The sequence below is a fragment of the Nycticebus coucang genome, chromosome 23 (assembly GCF_027406575.1).
Source record: "Nycticebus coucang isolate mNycCou1 chromosome 23, mNycCou1.pri, whole genome shotgun sequence".
In the NCBI taxonomy this organism is placed as follows: domain Eukaryota; kingdom Metazoa; phylum Chordata; class Mammalia; order Primates; family Lorisidae; genus Nycticebus; species Nycticebus coucang.
This window is the reverse complement of record NC_069802.1, coordinates 6235270-6258349: the sequence shown is the minus strand read 5'-3', so window position 1 is coordinate 6258349 and position 23080 is coordinate 6235270. Positions and strand designations below refer to the sequence as shown.

The following is a 23080-nucleotide window of genomic DNA, read 5'->3' as shown; positions in this document are numbered from 1 at the left end:
CCACCAAATAAATGCATCAGTGTCTACTTAATTTATCAAAAAACATGTTGCCTGAATGTATGTCTTCTTAAAGAACCATGGCAAATTTGCAGAAAGATTTTTCCCTTCTAATGGAGATGCTGCATGGAAAGCTGAAATTCTGAAGAGGTCTCATGATGTCTACCCAAAGGGTTGGTCTACAATGTCTTACCGGTCCATTATAGCACAAGAAAAATGAACAACCACGCTACACACACTGTTTACTTTAGCTAATGATGTTTTCAAAACCAAACTGCTTGATGAAGAAAGCAGTATGCTGATGAACATTCTGGCCCAAGCTCCTTATTTAATCACCAACCTACGCCAAGCAGTTCCCACACAAGCACCGGCCTACAGACACGCTTTGAGTGGCACTGTTGAGACGGCACTCCAATGTTCATTAAAACCTTCTAGCCTATCTTCATCTGTAATAGAGAACAGTAAGATCTGTTCTGGACACCTCCAAGAATAGCCTCAGGCTTGAGTAAGTCATAAAGCGTACAAACAGCAGACACCAATTAATCATGTATTATTGACTAGTGAGTTATGTACAAAGTCATTTGAAATAAAGCAATATATAAAAATAAGATAAGATATTTTTATTTATTCAGAATGACTGGCTTTAAAGTTAACTGAGGTTAAAAATGGTTTGTTTTCCAATGAATTTGTTAATATCTAAAAAGCATTAAATTCCATATTAAGAGTTTGTAACAAAAATGGACCTGTATACAGTCTTATTTGATATCTAAATATATACACCATACAATGATATCTTTTCATTTTATCAGAGCACAGTCTCCCAGTCAGACACAGGAATGCAGAAGCAACAGGTGCTATTTTCATTTTTCCATATTCCAGATTTTGGTTTCCAGAATTCCTAAAGTCAAGACTGTTCACATAAATTTGGAGTATTTTTTCTTCTTCATTGTCTGATAAAGAGCTATTCTCTAAGACATTTTAATTTTATAATCTTTCGAAATATGAGAACGATATGGACTCTCCTGAATTATACATGCAGCTTATACATTTTTTAAAAAGTTACTTTTAAAAAATATCACAAATTATATATACACAATATATGTCCTTGCTATTCACATAAATCTTCAAGCAATATTCAAGTATATCTGTGCTTTGTATGCTTACATTATGTTTAAGACTTATTTTTCACTTTCACTAAAAGTATATACTACATATCTATACAGATCTTGCCAAGTATTTAATAAATGAGGGAAACAATCATTATGAAAATATAAACAGCTTCTGTAGATTTTTCATCTTTCATTTTCTGCATTTCCTGTCAGCCGTGTAATTTCCTGTCCTTCAGGGATGCTGATAAATGTTTATCTTTGCTCTCACACTGCTGCGTCTCAGCCCGGTGTCACAGCCAACACACGGCAGGGTTTCTGAGCACAGAATTCACTCCGTCACGGCTGCAGCAGTGAAATCGCACAGCACTGGTATTCATTATTTCCAGTTATTTCAACTGCCGGACCACCTTAAAATTAGGGGGGAGGGATAGAATATCAGGTTATACCAGACAAACGCTGATCTATACTAAATAAAATGCTTTGAAATCTCTGAAGAAGGACCTAAAGAACTCAAAACAGGCAAGCGCAATGCACAGTCATTGATGGCACGTTCCTGCCACATGTACGGTTCAGAATCTGTGAGCATTTACACCAGGCTCTGCCATGTGCCCCGTTCACACATTTGGCCCCATTCAGCCAGGCTTGAGCCACCGGTTTGGTTACTGGGCATATGGACCAGTTGTCAAAGCATTAAAATATTCAAGCAAGTTCAGAGTATGGAGAGAAGCTTGTGTTTATGAGGGTTTTTAAAAGGCAGGATTAAGAAGACTGATTTTTGGCAAGAAAGGCTGGTAAGAAAACCTGAGACTTAATCACTGAGACCACATCACTGGAGATAATGCTCAGCAATAACGAAGGGACATTCGCATACGAAGATAGTTACTTTCATTCCTTCCTCACAGCAAGTTTCTACCGTCACTATTATTTACATACTCCATTGTAAATGTAAAATTTTTGGAGACTCATTAGTTTTGTCATAATAAAGACAAGCCATATTTTTTCTCCCATTCTTAAAGAATTATAAAAGCAATTTTCTATTATTTGTCCAGTTAAATAAGCCATTTCCTTTCAGGATCATCATTTTTTAAAATCATAAAAACTCTACAGAATCAATTAATTTCATGGTCTCAAGGTAAAATTTTTATTTTTATCACTGATGAGCACTAAAGAAAAACAAATTGAGCTGTTACAATAGCAGTAGTATTCCTTCAAAAATAACTGTTTGAAATATTATGCTCAAAACTAAGTAAATAAACATGACAAGTTATAACTAATATTTAAAGCCAGAGATCAGATAACAAAGTATTTTCTGTGCTTAACACAAACTATCAGAGGAAAAAAAGCAACATTAATAGTGAACTTATTGTAAGTTTTTCTTAAAGGGCTCTAAGACTATCAATCAAAACTTAAATATTTAAATCATATGACAAAATTAAACCAAGGACCTTATTAGCTGCTTCCAAGGAATTTATTAGATTCTGCAGCTCTTCTTTACTCATTTCAACAGAATACGGTTTTACTTCGCCATTTTCTTTTACATCGAGATGAAGATTTACAAGTGGCATTTGTAATGTAGCAATCTTGTCACTGGAAAGTGCAAGCTGTTTAAAATGAGGAAAAGAGTAATTAATAAGTAGTAAAAATAACTATGTTAAATATGCATCAGAACTTAATAATAGTACATTTTCCTGTTTGCTGTCAAGTACAGGGAAAGATAGTAGAAATAAATTAAACCATGTTCAATCTTCAAATATTCTTCACATATTCAAAGAAGGGAGGAAGTGGGTAGGAAAAAAGACAAGCTGTCAACAGTTCTGTGTCAGAAACGGCTAGCTCAGGGTCATGTCTGGGAGGTACTTAATGGACCCAAGGCAACAACAGAGAGAATTCTTAAGGAAGACAGAAGAGACCAAGAAGATAAACATCACGTATACAGATAAATAAGACTAAAAATCCTGGTAACCTCTCAGGAATCACATGCTTAATTCATGGTCAGCTACCTACCAAACTACTGACAAGCATGTTATCAAGTCCTTCAATTAAAGCCACTCAAGAACAAAAACCTCAACACGTGCACCTCACTTCTTAGTTTCGTCTCTAAAGTTTATCCTAGGGGAACTGGAAGAACCAAAATATTTGGTTCTTTTGTTACTAATACTTTTTTAAACAAACACCATAGCTTCATTGGCAGATAGCAAAGGGAAATTCAATTTTCCTGGAATCTGAGCCAGAAAGCTCCACAATAACAGAATTTTTGTTTAGAGTGCTACCACTTGCAAAACATGACTTACACAAAGACACCTTCCCTAACAAAATCCTCAAAGTATCTCCCTTGTGGTCAACACACTACAAAATTAAATCCTCACCTGTCTCCTCCCTTCTCTTACCCCAAAATGGGACTTGTAATATGTCATATTTTGATGTATCACGTTCAGGTTGTCCACCATAGGGATAATTCTTCCCCTTAATATTTCCAATAAATGGTTTCTTAGCCTATGCTTGAATATCACTAATGGTACGTCAAGAAAGGGTTAAAATAATTTCCAGATACTTCTGGTTATTAAAAAGTTCTTCCCTGGGTTAAATTCAAATCCATCTTTTGCAAATGATTTACTCAGCCTTTCTCCTAGTCTCTGGAGCCACAAAACCTGCATGTATTCCCCCGTCCATACGACCTCTGGTCCTTCACAGTGTCACGCTTCTCCTAGGTTTTGTCTTTTCCAGGAACATGGTCTCAGTGTTCCAAAGAAATTTCACCAACCATGACTTTAAGTCCTTGGTCATTCTTTTCTTGTTGGGTTCCAAAATAATTATTAAACTAACTAAAAAGATGTAATGGTTGGACAGAACATATTAGAATTATCTCTTCCTTGAAGAAGTGAATTTCTACCAACAAAACACAAGAGTAACTCAACATCAGTCAAGCTACACCTTTGGTGAAACAAAACCACTAATATTTCTCACATATGCGACTACACAGTATTAATCTCTCCCTCATCTTGTATATATATGAAAATATAAAACCTTTATTTAAATTAAAAATCCTCTACTTAGGTTATCCCTGATTGAATTATTTGCTTTATTTAGTCTATCACTGCAACTAGCTATAAAATAATTTTAAATTTTTATTACATATTTATATTACATGTTCATATCTCTAGTTTTGTATAACCCTCAGATTTGATAAGCACAATATTCATAAAAATGTTACAGAAGACTAGACCAAGACAAGAGCCTGGGAAACCTTCTCAGCTAATACAAATTCATGTCTTTGGGTGGTTATTTATCCAATTATAAATCCATCTGCTACATTATTTTCCCACATTTTTTTCTATTTAATCCACAAAGACAACGTAAGACATTTAATCCAAGGTCGTGCTAAAATCAAGAAAGAAAAGTTGGTCTGAAATTGTTACTTATGAACCCTACTTGTCATGATTCTCCCTTCAAAATGTTTTCAGAACTTGTGTTTTCATAACATATTACAGATTTTCCTCCTAGAAGCAGAATCACATTTACCAATCTCAAGAAAGCTATGAAGTCTCAGAAGCAGCAGCCAAAAATAATGTTGGATATATACTAACCCACCATTTATGATATTTAATGATTTACAGATCTAGTTAAGGTTATCAATGTAATGTTCTCATACACAGGATGTGGATGTCTGTAGTGTAGTTATATCCAAGTCAATGCAGAAATTTTAATTTAATAGATCTTTGTTATTTACTTGAGACACTATATTCTCAGAACAACAAATCATAAATACATATTATTATAAAAAGGAATATTTCTCTATATCCAAAAAATGAAATCCAAAACACACATATCCATAAATAGATTCTCACCTTTAACTGCCAATCAAAGTCCTGCAGCTGTGCCGAGGAAATATCGACTATTTCTCCTGACAGAGCCTGCTTGAGCTCGTCTTTCCTGCTTTTCAAGCATTTCATGATTGCTTCTTGATGAAATGAGTTCACCTGGTTCAACTGCTGAAGTATCTATGAAATTAAAAATAAATGGTTAAAAAATAAACAAAAGGGACTGTTTAAAATGTAAAAGCATAGTTCCACTCTCCTCTTGCACACCTTTTAAAGATAGCGAAAGAAAAGAAGAGAAATACTCCCATAACTACCAAAAAGAATGAGAACAAGTAACCAGCAAATAAGCTTTAAGGAATTTCTATAAAATGAAAAGTATAGAAAAAAGGTGCCTGATGAAGCAGCATGGAAGTGAGGACACCCAGAGAGCTTCAGAGTGGTCCAGCAACGCAGGCAGAGGTGCCCAGTCCTGCAACCAGACCCTTCCTGAGCGCAGACAGGATGCTCAAAGGAATGCGCACTAGAACACTTCGGATTTTCTGGTAAGTATAATGCAAACATTCTAAAATATGAAAAAATCCAAAATCCGAAATGCCCCGAGCATTTCAAATAAGGGATGCTCAACCTGTATCATGATATCAGACAATGAAACCGTGGGCAGTAAGTATTAAAAGGAACAGAGAAGGAGGCAAGGGGGCCATTCAATAGAAACGCACAGCAATCACGGGTCTGTGCGCACCTAACAGCATTATTTCAAAATATCTAGAGCAGCAAACTTGGCAGTACTAAAAAGGGAAAAGGATAAATCTACACAACTCTCAATAACTGGCACAGAGAGACAAAGAAATTGGTAAAGATGTAAAAGAATTGACAAACACTTTCTATTTAACCTGATCAGTATGTAGAACATGACACCAGCAACTGTAAAATTATAAAATACACATTATTTTCAAATGCATGTGGAACATTCACAAAATGTACCATATGCTGAGCCATTGTAGCAAATCATGACAGATCTGAAAAGACTGAAACAACATTGTTTATATTTTTTACCACCGTGTAATTAGGTCACAACTGACAAGAAAAGACAACCAAAAAATTTCCAAATAGCTGAAAATTAAGTAACTTAGTACTAAACAGAGAAAGTAGAAAACACACACAAAAAGGAAACAAATCCCAATTCATTCCAAAAGGCCAGAAAAAAACATAACACCTTGACAAGAGTATTATAGGGATGGAAAAAAATAGGCCAATATCACACATACATAGGTGCACAAATCTTAAACAAAATACTAGTCTAAATCAAGAAATATATCACATCAAAGATAATCCCACATGATCCAGTGAGGTTTATTCTGGTAATGCAGGTGCAGAATTGTATTTGAAAATCACATTAACAAAATAAAGGAGAAAAAATAATAAATACAGGAAGAAATTCTCAGCAAAGTTAGGATTGTAGGAAACATCTTTAATCTGATAATGGGTATCTATAAAATCAAAGAGTTAACATCCTAAAGTGTTCACCTAGCATCTTGTGTCTGCAAATTGCTGATTTTTATTACATTTGGGAAGTGTTTGTTATTATTTTTTGAATATTTTTCTACTCCATTTTCTTATCTTCTTTGAGATTCCAATTACATGTATATTTACTTTTATCAAAAAAAAATAGTGAACACTTTCTCTCTAACATTAGGAACAGGCACGTCTTCTATCACTATTTAAAAAAAGAAAATCAACTGTCTGAAGATGTTTGCCAGTGCAATAGGTAAGAAAAAGAAATAAAAGGTATTAAAATTTAAAAAGAAAATGATTGCCTACAGTGCCGTAGGTAAGAAAAAGAAATAAATGGTGTTAAAATTTAAAAAGAAAATGATTGCCTACAATCTCCCTCCCCCCTCAAAAAATCTAAAAATATAAACTGAAAAAAAATAGAGAACATAAAAACATCATTTACTTAGAAATACATTTACTAAAATATTTGCAAGATCTCTGCAGTGAAAACTATAAAATATTAGAGAGAGAAACTGAACCTAGTATAAGTAACTGGCAGGCTGCCCCACGTTCATGGATTTGAAAGCTAAATATTGCTAAGATGTGAATTCTCCCCTGAAATGATCTAAAGATTCAGTGCTACCTCTATCAAAGTTCCCCCAGGTTTTTGGTTAAATTGATAAATTTATTCTACAACATACACAAAAATACAGAGGACCTCAAATAGCCAAGGCAAAGAGTCATGAGGTTGAAGGTCTTCTACTATCACATATTAAGACTTAAGGTAGTTTTAATTCCACAGTAATTAAGAGTATAGTATTGTCAAATATTAAAAAATAGGCTAATGAAATACAACGAAGAATCCAGATACAGACCGACATAAATGTGGCCGTCTGATTTAGAACAGCACAGCAATCTTATGGGGAAAGGATGGTCACTTCAATAAATGGTGTTAGATCAACTGGATATTCAAATGGAGCAATCTGAACTTGACCCCCACTCCATATGCAAATATTAATTCAAAATGCATCAGTGACATAAATGTGAAAGATAAAGCAATCCAGCTTACGTAAGAAAACATCTTATGGAGTATCTTCATATCTTTGGCACAAATAATTCTCAAACAGTAAATTAATAGCTTTAGTCATCAAAAAAATTATTGAAAAATTGGGCTTGATTAAAATGTAGAACATCTGTTCACCAGAAGACATCACTAAGAGAATAAAAAGGCAAAGCGCATAATAGGAGACAAGGGAACTACACTTGACAATGAACTCATATCTGAAATATCATCCAAGTAAACATGACGAACACATAACTCCACTTTTTTAAAAAAGTGAACACCCTACACAAGTATGCCCAAATGATTTCTGACAAAGATGCAACAGCAATTCAGAGGAAGAGCAGATCACACAGCGGTGAAATTTTACTTGAAGGTGTCTGCCCTGAGGACACACAAGGAGACACTCATAAATATGTTTGCAGCAGCCTGATTTGTAATAATGAAAGAAGCAATTATATAACTGTTTGTCAGTAGGGAAATAAATAAATGTCTTACTTAATTCCTCTCATCAAATACTATGCAAAGTTAAAATACATGATCTAGACCTGCTGATAAATGTAAAATATAATGTTGTATTTGAAACAATTTAAAAATGCATGTGTTATCATTTACAAGTCACACACTTAAACTCCCCTAATTCTATACGTTCCTTAAGAGTCAAATGTACATATAATATAGAATACAAAACATGACCACCACCTTCAAGAGTGGTGATGTCTAGGCGAGGGTGGCAGATCCAGGTTGGGAGATAAGCATTACACAAGTTATCCATGTAACGCGTTCTTTCTAAAATAAGCAAACACACAAACCTGGAACACACAGAGTGAAATGTTAACTGTGTGATCCTGGGAATGCGAATGTAGGTTGTTGGTTATGTAACTTCCTGTTTTTTTTTTTTTTGTATACTTTAAATGTTTGGCAATTAAAATAGTCAAAATCACCAAAAACAAAACTACAAAAACCCAGAACTTCCACTATCAGATTTTCCACTTACAATCATGAGGCTTTTGTTGTTATAGAGTATGTATTACTTACCAATGATGGTCCTTGTATTATATAATGTTCTAAAGACTAACTTGGAAAAAAAGAGCATTGTTAATTATAAGGTACTGAAATGAGGAGTGAAGTTACCTCTTCATCAGATAAAGTTTTACCAACTACTGTTTTGAAAAATCTGGTAATATCTTCTAGAACATGCATCCATTCTTTTGATTCCCAAACACTGTGATAATCCTGGTAGAGAGGATAAGCTCGGCCACAAATGCCATCAATTATTTTGTGAAGAAGCTGTAGAGAAAAAGGAAATAAAGGTAGTTAATAAGGAAAATAAAAAAACATTTTATTGTTGGGAGAAGTTCACATTATCTGCAAGAGTACCTGAGGTTAAAATGTAGCTACTTTTAAGATTATTCTTATTAATGAAAAATTAGAGCTCCATAAAAATCCCAGACGTTCTATTATTAAGTCTACCTTCAGAAGCTAAGATAATTGTATAGGTTATAAAAACAATATATTGGGGGGGGAAAGGGATTGTTCTTTCAATATTCCTGAAAGGAAGATGTTAAGTCTAAAATTTCACCTCGGAATCCTTAGACACTGTATGTGCACCAATGACCCAGGAGTATGACTTTCACGTCAACGTCTTTTACTGTAGATTTAGAAAGCATTCGCCTTGCCTCACTTTCACCACGTTCACACTTACTCCTTTTGTTCTACATTCTGAGAAAGCCTCGCGGTGCCTTTTCCTCTTTACTTTCCTTTCTCCCTACACTTTCTTAACATCAGCAATGAAAATCCCATCACATACATCACTGAACATGGTGATTAGGGCTGTGGGTTTGGGAACAAAACTAGCTAGTACAAAACCCAGTTCCACTCTTTTCTAGTTTTATTAAAAAAAATTTTGTGTCTCTGTTTCCTCTAGGGTAAAATGAGGATATCGTCTATTTTCATAATGATGTTGTAGGGATTAAATAAGAACATATGCAAATCACTTGGCACATTCCCAGCACAAAGTCCCTCCACACTGCAAGCCACTGTTGTCATTCTTATTATTATTCACTACTACTTCTCCTACAATCCACATCTTCAATATATACCCAGTACCTACTATGGCAGCACCATTCTAGGAAAACATTTAACATGGTTATATTTCTTACAGATATTTGTAATTTATAAGAGGAGTTATCTGAATCCAAATAACTGGGGGAAAAAACACGTAAGCAGCAAGTCTGACTCTTCTTCTGGGACATTCCACTCTATTCCGAGTAATAACTCCTTTCCTGTAACACCACACATACTACCACACAGAAGAGCAACTGAGACATCCACTTCCAAATGGTGCCTGATACAGTATGTAAACTTTGTCCATAAATCAACCAGTACTCAATTTTTTAATTCATTCAGAACTCTCCACATAGATGCCTTCTTGTCCCAAATTGCCCTCATGCTAATACAAAACCCAGAATTCAAACTAAAAAATAAAAGTGCTATCTTGTTGGACTATGTTTTGTATTCATTCACAACTATTTAATGAACACTTCATAACAATCATTAAATGAGAAAATTAAATACAAAGAAAAAATAACTATAATAGCTACCATGTATGGTATCCTAATTAGGAACCAGCCCTTGCACTGTTCCTCACCACAATCCTATGAGGTTAGTTTTGTTATTATGCCCAATTTTACAAAAGAGCAAACTGAATAAAGGCCCTACCATAACAGAGCTTTAGAGCATTAGAAAAGAGCAGACATACAAATAACTGCAATTTAGAAAAAGAGGAGCTGGGCGGCGCCTGTGGCTCAGCAGGTAGGGTGCCGGCCCCATATAAGGAGGGTGGCGGATTCGAACCCAAACCCGGCCAAACTGCAACAACAACAACAAAAACAGCCCAGCGTTGTGGCAGGCACCTATAGTCCCAGTTACTCGGGAGGCTGAGGCCAGAGAATCGCCTAAGCCCAAGAGCTAGAGGTTGCTGTGAGCTGTGATACCACAGCACTCTACCAAGGGCGACAAAGTGAGACTCTGTCTCTTAAAAAAAAAAAAGAAAGAAAGAAAAGAGCCTAGACCTTAATCTGTGCTTAACAGGGCAGTAATCTAAACATATATTTGAATTATGTCTTCCATAAATTTGCCAACAGGTTGGGAGATGTAAGGAGAGAAAAAGACCAAAGCCTCAACTCCCCCATATCCAAAACTCCACATGCACTCCGTCTCTAGTTGATGAGCAAAAGATTCTGGGGCCTCAATTGCTGAGGACACTCAAAATGGAGGCAGTAAAGAGGGAGAAGAGATGTGAAAAGAAGGACGGAAGGCAGATTTCAGGTGGAGTGACTAGGTAAAGGCCAGGATGCCACAACAGAATATGAGGCTACGGCAGGAAAAGGTCCGCAGTTGGGAAGGAAGAGGAGCTCAGCCATGGACATACCTTATAGCCAAAAAAGATTTTTTGGCTGGATGCAGAGATTTAGAAGTCATCAACATATATGATGGTAAAGGTTATGGGCCTCATCTAAGAAGTGGGCATAATGAAGACAGCAGACCAGAAGGCCCATAAACGATGCTACAACGTATGTTCCACTTTGCTACTGAGAGGCTGGAAAACCTTGGGCAAGTTACCCAAACATCCCGCTGACATTTCAATTTCCTTACTTGAAAAATTGGAGAAAAGAGTTAAGGTGTTTTTGTCTTGATTCTTTCAGTAATTAACTCCTTTCTGTCTCCCCCACATGTCCCCACTGTAAATGGAAGGGAGGAAAATGGAAGGCTGCAACTTACAAGATACTTCATCGGGACACAGTCTGTGTCTCCCTCACCATTTCACCTCCCCCCATCAGGGCGCTCTGTGTACCGTAGACTCAGAGAAACTGGCTTTTTCTTGATCCTCATCAGCCTGTTGTAAATGGATATGTCACCTCTTGAGATCAGCCTAACTAAAGTCGCCAGTCAGTCGTTTCTTTCTGTCGCCCTCAAGGGGGCAGGGTTGGCTCCGCTCTAGGTCACCACGGAATCCGGCGTCAGCACCCAGCACCGTGCCAGGTGCCTAGGGAGCGTTTGGGAGGCGTGTGTGTATTGAATGAATGAAACGTCTCACGCTAGAAGCTTTCAAAGACTACGTGGCGACTCCACTCCCCAGACCAGGGTCTCTGGGTCCCGGGCTGGGCGTGGGAGCAGGTGGGCGGCCCCTCAGGGGTGTGGTGCCGGGCGCTTCTAGGAGCAAAGTCCCTGGAGCAGCAACTCCAAGCTCGAGTCTCGAGCCAAGCGTTCCTAAACTCCCGGGAAGGCTGGGGCCTCCATCTGCGCACGTCCCGCCCCGCCCTTCCTGGGGGAGCCCGCGCAGGTGTTGGGGTCGCAGCCTGCCCGACCCGCGCCCCAGGCAGCCCCGGAGCTCCGGCCTCCCGCCGCGGCCGCCTGCGCGCTCCTCACCTGTGGGCCCAGCTCGGCTGGCAGTTTCTGCAGCCGCCACAAGGGCGTCCCCTCTTCCGGCTCCATCCCTGTGTGTAGCTGGGGTCTGGGCCACGTGATAAGGCCCGGCGGATCCGTCCACGTGACGCTCTGGTTGGGGCGGTGCCGCGCGCGGAGACGCAGGCGTCGTTGTGCGCTTGCGCAGAGGCTCCGCCGTCCCTTTTCCGTGTAAATGAGGTAGTCTCTACTGCTTGCTGGCATGTGGTTTGTGCTCCCTGGTGCTGTTACTCTGGAGGCACATATACAAATCTTTCACCGCAGTTCAGTTCGCAAGTTTGTACAGAGTTGTAATGAACTTTCTCTGCCTTCGAGGAATCTTGTTATTTTGGTGTGCCCGGGGCCGCTGTCCCTGAATTTTAACATAGTCTCTAATGAAGTATCTGATTAGGAAGGTAAATTAAGGGCAAGGTCCTTTGTATGTATATCCAAAGAAGAAGGTGCTATTTTCACCTGATTTTCAGATAACAAGCATGATGAGAAGTCACTAGAGTTGTCAGATTTAGCAAAAAGTATGGAACTCCCAGTTCAATATAAAATTTCAGGTGAATTATGAGTAATATTTTGTTGTAATTATGCCATGAATATTTTGTGGAGTATACAAAAACATTATTTATCTTAAATTCGAGTTTAACAGGATGTCCTGTATTTTATCTGGCAACCCTTTGCCAAGCTAAGTAAGAGTGACAGCCTGAAGTTAACATCAGTCAGATTCTAGCACCATGCTCTTCTAAACGTTGGCCTGAGCCTAATGCCCAAATATCCCTTCTGTTATTTATCTTATTATTACAACTATTACTTTTATCAGGTCCAGGAGAATTAAGTAGTAATAAGACAGCTGCATCATGCAAAAGCAGACAACTTGTAGACGTAAACAGAGATTAACGATCTAATTTAGAAATCTAACAAGAAAAGTGAAATATACTGCAGACGAGAATTACTACGATTCAGTCTGTGGGCTGTGCAGATAAAAACTCCTCATTAGTAGGATTCTTCAAGGCTTAACTCAATCGCCCTTTCTCTACTCTGTGGTCAAGTCCTGAGGGCGAAAGTATTTCTTCCTCTTAGAATTTTCAGAGAGATGGGGTACTTTAGCTATCCCTCACTTAAAATACTACTACTTTGTGATGGAAAGTTCTTGGTCCAAATGGATATGTGCAACACTGATTGCCCCAACTGAAATGTAATTGCCTTACAACAAAGTGGGTAGGAGCTCTCCAAGGAGGAGTTAAAATAAAGAGTCTGGAAATATTCTATTTATTGATAAGGTCTGCTTTAAGAAAAAAAATAATTTATATATACTGTAACTGTTAAGAGAGAAATATTTATTATGTATTATATGGCAAACACTTAATATATTTTATCTTTTTAATCCCCTACACCCTTTTATAGTGGGCTATTATAGCTGAGGAAACTAGCATGGTGAAATAATGTATACCTTCCAAGGTCATGTAGCTCGTAGTTGCAAAATCATTGCTGTGAGTCCAGAAACGGTGGTCTCGGTGTGATTGCTTCACTGCCCCTGCTGAGGAAAGGAATCGGCATGCTGATGTGAGAAGACTTGACTAAATCCACATCACAGATTACTAAATAAGGCAAAATGACACATCCAGCAGGGCTCAAGATACAGGTGCAGAACACAAATTAGGTGCTGACTTATCTTTTAAGCAACATTGAATATTAAGAAAGATTTGGTCTTTCCTCTGAAATTCAGATGTAACAAAATTCAACGTCTAACAAATATGACTTCTAAAATAGAGAGTGCACGCGCTGGATGAAGAGAGGAAAACATGCTAGCTTAATATTTGTTCTCATGTGTGTAATCTGACAGGTTTTCAAGATATGTTTCTATCTCTTCTAGTCCTGTTTCTACTAGGTTATCCTGGTTTCCATCTCCCCAATCTTATTTGTATTGTTTTAATGTTTAAAGGCATGGACTCTAGTGGTAAACTTCTTAAGTTCAACCCCAGCTCTGCAAATGACTGTTAATATTTGGCAAGCTATTTCACCTCTTTGTTTGTGGTTCCTCATCTTTAATTGGTTATGATGATACACATGGTATAGAAATTTACAGGGTTTAAGCAAAGTCGGGCCTGACACATAGAAAACATTATTAGATTCCCTTTTAAGTAGACTTATTTCCTCACTTGTTATCTAGTCAAAAGCTAGTGGGTTCCAGGAAACAAAGAAGTTCCTTCTTATTTACCCTCCTAGATAGAGTGTTGGGCAGTCTTTGACTTGGAAGTGTGATCTGCATATAAAACCCAACTAGCCTGCTCGATGGTGCTATACAGGTGATGTAATTCAGTGATCACAGCTGGGAGAGATGTCAAAGATCTCAGGAAAACTCTAGTGTGTGCGCTTGCTAAATTGAAACCGGAATCCAAGCTGGCTGTTTGTGAGTTACTTGCATGCTTCTTTCTGAGGTTAATTTCATTGAGGTTTTTTTATTTTGAAGTGGAAAGAGAAAGGAGATTTGTGCATCATGCTTTGGGAGATTCTTTCATTCATTATTGTTAAATGAATATCGATTCAATATTTATCATGTATTAGGTAGTCTAAAGACTCTGAAAATGCAAACAGTGGTCAATAACTTATTTTCAGACTTCAGAGGAGGAAGGGTGCTTAAATAGTGAACAAGTAAACAATTTAGATAGTAATACTTACCAATATCTAGAAGAAAATGAAACAAAGTAATGTAATAGATAGGGATGGTAGAAATAGCCTTTAGATTAGTTGAGGAGCACCTTGCTAAGAAGTAGCATTTGTACAAATGCATAAAGGCTGAGCAGAAGACTCAAAGACAAGTATCTTGGGAAAAATAGTTGCAAGCAGAATGCAGAGGCCTTGAGGCAGGAGAAAGCCTGCCTATTAAAGATATGACCACAGGCCTGAGTGTCTGGACTTCAGTGTGTGGCAGCAGGCCAGGTTGGGAGGGAGAATGCACAGGTGAAGACAGGGATTTTAGTCCGTGAACTGATATGCTTTGGGCTGCATTTTTCAGTGGCTGTATCTGCAAAACAGATACACCGTGGGAGACATATTGCAGTAGCAAGAGTGAAAGAAGATGTTGGAGGATAATGTATTAGACTAATTCTAATATAGACATTAAAGTTAATATGAGCCAGTTTGCATCCCAGACTGTCGAATTTCAGGGACTCTGAGGATGAATGGTGGCAGTGGGAGCCAGATACAAATGGAAACACTCAAAGCATATTTTGGAGCTAAGATCTATCGGGGTCCTCAAACTACGGCCCGCAGGCCACATGAGGTGGTGTGATTGTATTTGTTCCCATTTTGTTTTTTTACTTCAAAATAAGATATGTGCAGTGTGCATAGAAATTTGTTCATATTTTTTTTTTTTAAAGTATAGTCTGGCCCTCCAATGGTCTGAGGGACAGTGAACTGGCCCCCTGTTTAAAAAGTTTGAGGACCTCTGATTCTAAATGGTGATAAGAGGCTTGTGCAAGGGCGGCGCCTGTGGCTCAGTGAGTAGGGCGCCGGCCCCATATGCCGAGGGTGGCGGGTTCAAACCCAGCCCCGGCCAAACTGCAACAAAAAAAAAATAGCCGGGCGTTGTGGCGGGCGCCTGTAGTCCCAGCTGCTCTGGAGGCTGAGGCAGGAGAATCGCGTAAGCCCAAGAGTTAGAGGTTGCTATGAGCCGTGTGACGCCATGGCACTCTACCTGAGGGCGGTACAGTGAGACTCTGTCTCTACAAAAAAAAAAAAGAGGCTTGTGCAAGACAAAGAGATGTGGAAGGTAAAAGAGAAGGTAAAGCATCTGTCTTCCAAACCAGCAGGAGATTTTATGCCCTGAGCAAGAGCTAGAACCATACACTATAGCTTCTATGTTGATAAAAGACTTTTGGAGGTGAAGTGTACAGTGGTTAAGTGTACAGGCTCTGCAGTCAGACAGACCTGGGTTCTAATTATGTCTCCACCACTTACCAGCTGCATGACCATGGGAAAGTTGGGTAAACTTCCTATACCTAAGTTTCCTTTACTGAAGATGGTAATAAAACTAGTACTTATCTAATTAAATAATTTTGAAGCTAGATAAAATAATGCATATAAAATATGAAGTATAGCACTTAGAATTGAGTTTGCTTATAGTAAAGGTTAGCTGTTATTTTTTAGCAGTAGTAGAGTTACTTGGGACATACGTAGTGCCATTCTGGAGCCCTGGGGACAAAGTGAGACACTTTTACACACGTACCCACATCCTATGCTCAGAATCAAAGCATCCATGAGTAACAGACAGATGGGTCAGATAAGGCTCCTTAATAAGAAATGGTGAAGAAAGAAATGGAGCTGATTCTTCCCTGTGAACTTCCATAAATAACTGATTGGGCAGCAAGGGGATGGGGGAATGTTCTCCAATCATTGGATACAAGCTAAGGGCCTTCTTAATTTGAGCATTTTGGCAGACACTGCTAGTGACCCCCTAACGTCTGTGCTCTCTTTTATGTGTTTAACTGTGTCCCCTCAAAATTCACTGTTGAAGTTCTAAGCTAGGACCTTAGAATGTTACCTTATTCAGAGATAGGGTCTTCACAAAGGGAAGCAGGGTCATTGAGCTGGCTATAGTCAATTGTGACTGGTGTCCTTACAAAAAGGAAAAATGTGAACAAGGAGATACGCATAGAAAGGAGATGATATGAAAAGAAGATTGCCATCTACGAGCAAGAAGAGGAGCCTGGAGCACACCCTTCTTTCATAGCCAACTGAAGGAATCAACCCTGCTGACACTTTGATTTTTGACATCTAGCCTGCAGAACTGTGAAACAGTTAGTTTCTAACACTGTTGAAGCCACACTGTTTGTGGTACTTTGTGTGGCAGCCCTATCAAACTAATATACTTGCTTTCTCCGCCGTGATGATAGAATTTTCACCTACACACAAGTTTGCCAGGCAGAGCATTGATTACATTTCCCAGCCTCTGTAGCCTCTGGGGTAGCCACTTTCCAAGGGCTGGCTAATTGGACCAAAGTGGGAGTGTTATGTGGCACTTCCAGTCCTTCCTTAGCACACTTCTAAGGAAGAACCCAAGTGTGCCATTTGCCTTTTCCTTCTTGGTTTCTGTTTCCATCCTGGTTCCTAGAACTCACAAGATGCCATTTTTGGACAGGAGGTCATGGGCCAAATGGAGGGGGGGAGTGAAGGAACCCAGGTCTGACACCACGTTAGCCAGGACGTCTACTGACAGGGACGTGCACGTGAAGTATTGCACTTGCCCTTACTTCAGGCTCTTCCTCAGCCTAATCCTGACCAGTGGTGTAGACATTACAGTTAATATGACTTAATTTGCATCCCCAGGATGGTTAAAGTCTGTGGTCTTGGGAAACATTAAAAAGAAAAATTATAAAATAACAGTGAAATTTTGAAGTAATAAGCATTCTCACATATTGCTATTGGCAATATACTTCAGTAAAATTTTTCTGGAAGGTTATGATTACATGTATAAAGCCTTCAAAAGGTACATCCTCTTTGACTAGAGATTCTACTTCTAGAAATACATAGGAATGTAATATTCGGCTCTAACAATATTCATTTATATGTTGTTTACAATAGCAAATAAGTAGTAATAAGTTTTTGGCTTAAAAATTTTAATATAACATAAAATGAATCTATAAAAATAGTCTTCTTTATAGAAGACATTTAATAGAATGTAAACTTTCTCACAATAACTATTGGGGAAAAAGTTATGTTTCAAATCCATTTGTACTGTATGAGCTATAGTAGGTTTTGTGTGTGTGTGTAGTGTTCAAATACGTGGACAGAAGTATATAAAAAATTCTAGAAATGGTTACCTTTATTTGGGAGATTATAGATGATTTTGAGTTTCTTCTTTTACTTTTTATGAGTTTTACATTCAAAATGTTATTTTAAATATCTTAAATATTTTACGATAACTATGACAAACAATGACTCTAATGCAGTGTTTTTCAAACTTTTTTAATCTCACAGCACACTTGAACCTATAGTTAAACTGCTGGGGCACACTTGAATTATGTTGATCAAAAAAAAAAGAGGAAAAGAAAAGAATATACTTTGCTTTGAAATTCTTTCAAAAGTAATTTAATTAATGATCTTTAGAACTGTTTGCTGCACACCTAAGATCCTCTCAGGGCACAGCGGTATGCCATGGCACTCTGGTTGAAAATCACTACTGTAGTGATTCCCTTTAATTTTTTGCTTTTAAATCAGTCATATCTGAACTCATCCCCTTCCCCCAACATCTTGCTAAATGTCACCAACAACCACCATTTATGCTAATGATCATCTGTTTTTCACCCCATTGTCTGGAGCTGAGTCTCAGTTATGATGGAGTCTGCCTTCCACGTTGTCATAGGCACTAAGGTGAGTCCCTGTATTTCCAGCCGGCTAAAGACCAAAAACCCACAACATATTTTAGATTTTATTTAACAATTTCCATGTTAGTTAGAGTGCGTTAATTCCTTTAATAAAACAATGCAAAATTGTAATAATTTAACATAATATTTATTTATTTTTATTTATTTAAGTTTTTGGTTACCTAACAGTATAATGCTTACAAATGTAAGCATTTTGGTGACTCTCTTTTAGGGCCTCAGAGTTCTGTTCATTCAGGCATTGATTGATTAGGGAAAGACCATCTGTAAGATTATATAGGAAGTTTTTAATGTCCCAGACCTAGAAATAGTATGCACCACTCCTTCCTGCGTTTCATCAGCTAGAACACAGATTCCCATCTAACTGTCAGAGAGTTTTGGAAACATAATTTAGCTGTGTGCCCAGAAGGAAAGGAAAACAAAATTTACTAAACATATGATTGTCTCTACCACAATCATGCCTTTTAAAGACAAATGAGAATGTTTACTCTAAGACATATCAACACTGTAAACAATTCTCTTTCACATTTTCATGAGGAGCCATCATGCTTGATAGCTTACTGCTACTACCAGCAAAATATGGATCCAACTAACATCTTGCACCTGCCTCAAAGTATTGCTTCAGATTTGTAGAAAGAGGAAAATCTTAGAGGCTAGCAAGCCAGTTAGTCCCTTTTCATTTTATTGCCACAATCAAGTTAGATTAAAATCTATAATTCTAGCTGCTATATCTAAGGAACATCAAGGAGGTGAATGTGGCTTATTGGTTATTTAGGTGGACCACTAAATTAGAGCAATTCAGAATTATTACAAATAAGAGTCTGTTTTTCAGTTTTTTAGGTCCCCAACCTGATCTCATCATTTCATTCAGAAGAGACTGACTCACTATAGCCAAACTCTCCAGAGACTGATTGATAAACCAGTATTCTCATAATAGGAATTGTTTCTGTCTAGGGTGCTCTTTCTCGATCCACAAATTCCTTTACTCAATCAAATTATAGATTACAATGATACTCAGTGAATATTTGGATTGGATGAAATAAAAAATGAAATAGACCTAAAATATATTTTCTTCTAATTGTCATGACCTGATGGTCCTCTTTTATTCCAGGGATATTTCTGGAATAAAGAAAGAACAAAGCATTCTTTCTTTTTAACTGTGCAGGAAAAAAAATCTGTTTCTTTGACTCTTCCTTTTACTAGATGCCATATTCTTATAGTTACTTCCTATGGACTCTTGGCCAAGATTTAGGAAGTACCAGAACTTCTGTTTCAGAGAGTAACTCTGGGAATTAACTATTCTCCATCATTATAAGTTGAGTTTTACTAATTAATTTCAATTAAAAACTTTTTCCCCAGAAACCCTGGGGCTACATACTTTTACTACCCTGTTTCCTCGAAAATAAGACAGTGTCTTACTTTAAGGTGTGCTCCCAAAGATGCGCTAGGTCTTATTTTCAGGGGACGTCTTATCTTTCCTGTAAGTAGGTCTAATTTTCGGAGGATGTCTTATTTTCGGGGAAATGGAGTACCTATGAACTGACAACATTATCTTCAGTAGTTACAATTTCTTTTCTTTTTTATTAAGTCTTTTGCACATAGATCATAAATACATTTATGCCAATTTTGTAGTTACAATTTCTGACAAATATTCTGAGAATAAAGCAAAAATATTAACTCATTATTCAGAGTCTACATCATCCTTTCATAAAAATGAATTGTACCTTTCACATTGATTTTTTCCATTTGAACCTGCTTTTCGAGTTCTCCTAAAACTTGAAGTGGACTAATTTGTTTAATTAGATATATTAGTTTATGTGATTAGTTATTGGTACTGCAATCTATATAAAATTGTTCCTGTTCATAAACTATTGAGAGAAAAAGGACTTAAAGCTCAAAGGAGGCTAATTATTAGCTTGTAGCCATACAGGTAATATTTAATTTACAGTGTCATTGTTTCTCTTGAATATAAGAAGTTATGAATGGCTCCTTGGCAAAGATTTGGCAGGTGCTGAGTTTAATCTTATCTGTATAAACCTAGACCAGTGATTTTCAGCTGGTGTGCTGTGTGACTTAAGAGCATCTCAGGTGTGCTGCAAAAATTTTTAAAGATTATTAATTAAATTATTTTCAAAAGAAGTTCAAAGTATAGTAAGTATATATATATATATTTTTTTTTTTTTTTGATCATCATTTAAGTGTGCCACGGAAGTTTAGCTATAGGTTCAAGTGTGCCATGAAATAAAAAAGGTTGGAAAACACTGACCTAGACAGATTTGGTGGCTTATAAGAACTGTCTCAGAAGTCAGTTGGATAAGTATATCATTTTATTTTGGTGAATGAACTTAATAAACTTAGGGCCTTTGTCTTTCTTTTAGAACTTTGTATGTAATTCAGAAATATTGCTAACACCTCTTTATTTTATTTTTTGTAAAAAATTATTGTTATAGCTTAAGCCACCCGAGATCTCCATTAAAGAGCTCTTTGAAATGAATAGACATTTTGGTTTAAAGGGCAATAGAAATAGCACAACACAGTTATTTCAGTGTAGCACTGAAGAATACAACATATTAAGAGCTCTGAAATTGCTCTGTTGAAGTGAAATACTCAGGTGAACTGCAGTTTGAGAGTAAGATGTAATACACTCTGTTTCCTCAGGGGTTGGCATGTTTTTAGAATGGCATGGCAATCACTCAGTTCCTCTTCCTAATGAAGGTTCTGTGCCAGTAAGACCTCCCTTCTCTCAGCTGTTCAGTCCCTGAACTGAGGCCCTTCACATGGGTAAGCTGTTAGGATTTCATCCAGTGGTTCTTAATCAAAAAAACTCCTTAGTCAACCAAGGGAATTTCTGAATGATTGATTTTTCATTTTGAATATGTTAACACGTTTGTTTGGTTTTGTTTACTATACCTAACAAATGCAAACATTGTAATCTAATTCTTTGTACCCTCAAATTAACATGACATATTAAAAAAATTTAAAAACTTTAGGGACAGGGCTGCGCCTGTGGCTCAGTGAGTAGGGCGCCGGCCCCACATGTGGAGGGTGGTGGGTTCGGACCCAGCCCCGGCCAAACTGCCCCAGAAAAATAGCCGGGCCTTGTGGCATGCGCCTGTAGTCCCAGCTGCTCTGGAGGCTGAGGCAAGAGAATCGCGTAAGCCCAGGAGTTAGAGGTTGCTGTGAGCTGTGTGATGCCACGGCACTCTACCCGAAGGCGGTACAGTGAGACTCTGTCTCTACAAAAAAAAAAAAAACTTTAGAGACAGTAAAATATACCATTTAAGGCACAGGTCAGTGAGGTTTACTAAATTTATGCAGGAATGCAATCATCCCCATGCCCCCCACCCCATTTTTTGGAGATAGAGTCACACTGGGTCTCCCTGGGTAAAGTACCCTTGGCATCATCATAGTTCACAGCAACCTCAAACTCTTGAGCTAGAATGATCAATCCTCTTACCTCAGCCTCCGGAATAGCTGGGTCTACAGGCACCTGCTATCACAATGCCTGGCTAGTTTTTCTATTTTTAGAAGACATGGAGGTCTTGCTCTTGCCCAGGCTCATCTCGTGCTCCTGAGCTCAGCTGATCCACATGCCTCAGCCTCTAGGAGTGCTCGGATTACAGGTCGAGCCACTGCACTGGCCACCATGCCCCATAAAATGGCTTTTTTGCCTGTTTGTAGTCAATCACATGGAAAACTTAAAAAATACACTAGCCAAACCCCATCCTCAGACCAAAAATATCAAATTCTCTTGAAGGGTAGAACACAACCAATGTCATTTTTTTTGTTTTTATGAAACACTCCAGATGAAGGTGATTTAAGTGTAAACAAGTATTTATAACTACTGATCTGGACAAAACCTGGCAGAAAAGGTAACAATCTAGAAAATGAAAATGTGACCCCTTAATAACTAAGAGGTCTGGTCAACCTAGACTGAATGTTGTCACAACAGCAGCAGCAACAACAAAAGCCTTTAGAACATTTAGAGCAGTGGTTCTCAACCTTCCAGATGCCGCAGCCCTTTAATACAGTTCTTCTGGGTCGCCACCCACAGGTTGAGAACCGCTGATTTAGAGAATGTTCTTAGAACCTGGACTTTGGTTCCTTTTGTTTGTTTACTTTGCCTAGAATCTTCTGTCCCTCTCTTGCCGCTCTCCCCAGGCACACCTGCTCGGCCTCATTAATTCAGAAACAATCCCCAGAGAATTTTAGTTGCTGCCTTACCTGTGTTTCCTTCACACTTTGAATGAACTTCTGTTATGATCTGTATTGCATTGCAGCTATTTACTTATATCCTGACTTTATTGTTCTGAAAGCTCCTTGGAATTCAGGGGCCAGGCCACATTCATTTTAGTATCTGGTACAGTACCAGGCAGTGTCTGGTAACAAAGCTGATTCCCCATAAGTGTTTGTTGAATTCAGAAAGAGAGGAGGTGATTACAGAAAACTATGAAAGGCTTAGGCAGTGATTCACAGCCTTGACTGCAAATTAGAATCAGTTAAGGAGCTTTTCAAAATACCTGTGACCACTTCACAGCTGTACTAATGATATAAGAATCTCTAGGAATGGGATCCAGTGGCATTTTTTTTTTTTTTAACATGCTTAGGTAATTTGAACGTGTGGCTAAAATTGAGAACCAGGGGCATAAAACATTATGGATAGTCCAAAATTGTTTCCTTGACTCAAAATATTTTTACCTTATTGCCTGAAATATTTAATTTGCTTAAAGAGTTCAGAAATACATGTGAATTAATAGCTAGCTGTTT

The 23080-nt window shown here is 37.8% G+C and overlaps 1 protein-coding gene across 1 annotated transcript; it reads right to left on the bottom strand.

Moving 5' to 3' along the window:
• Positions 1-603: 603 nt before the first annotated feature.
• COMMD8 (COMM domain containing 8) lies at positions 604-12013 on the bottom strand. Its single transcript, XM_053578134.1, has 5 exons — positions 11907-12013; positions 8610-8765; positions 4952-5104; positions 2552-2707; positions 604-1513 (listed from the first exon to the last, which is right to left on the bottom strand). Exons 1-5 carry the CDS (start codon positions 11970-11972, stop codon positions 1493-1495), a joined length of 552 nt encoding a protein of 183 aa, XP_053434109.1. The 5' UTR covers positions 11973-12013; the 3' UTR covers positions 604-1492.
• Between the last annotated feature and the right edge of the window lie 11067 nt (positions 12014-23080).

Coding starts and splice junctions, on each gene's coding strand:
- COMMD8 (XM_053578134.1), bottom strand. CDS start 11,972: ATGGAGCCGGAAGAGGGGACGCCCTTGTGGCGGCTGCAGAAACTGCCA. Junction 8,766..11,906: donor CAGCCGAGCTGGGCCCACAG/GTGAGGAGCGCG, acceptor TTTTCTCTACAG/CTTCTTCACAAAATAATTGA. Junction 5,105..8,609: donor AAACTTTATCTGATGAAGAG/GTAACTTCACTC, acceptor TTAATTTCATAG/ATACTTCAGCAGTTGAACCA.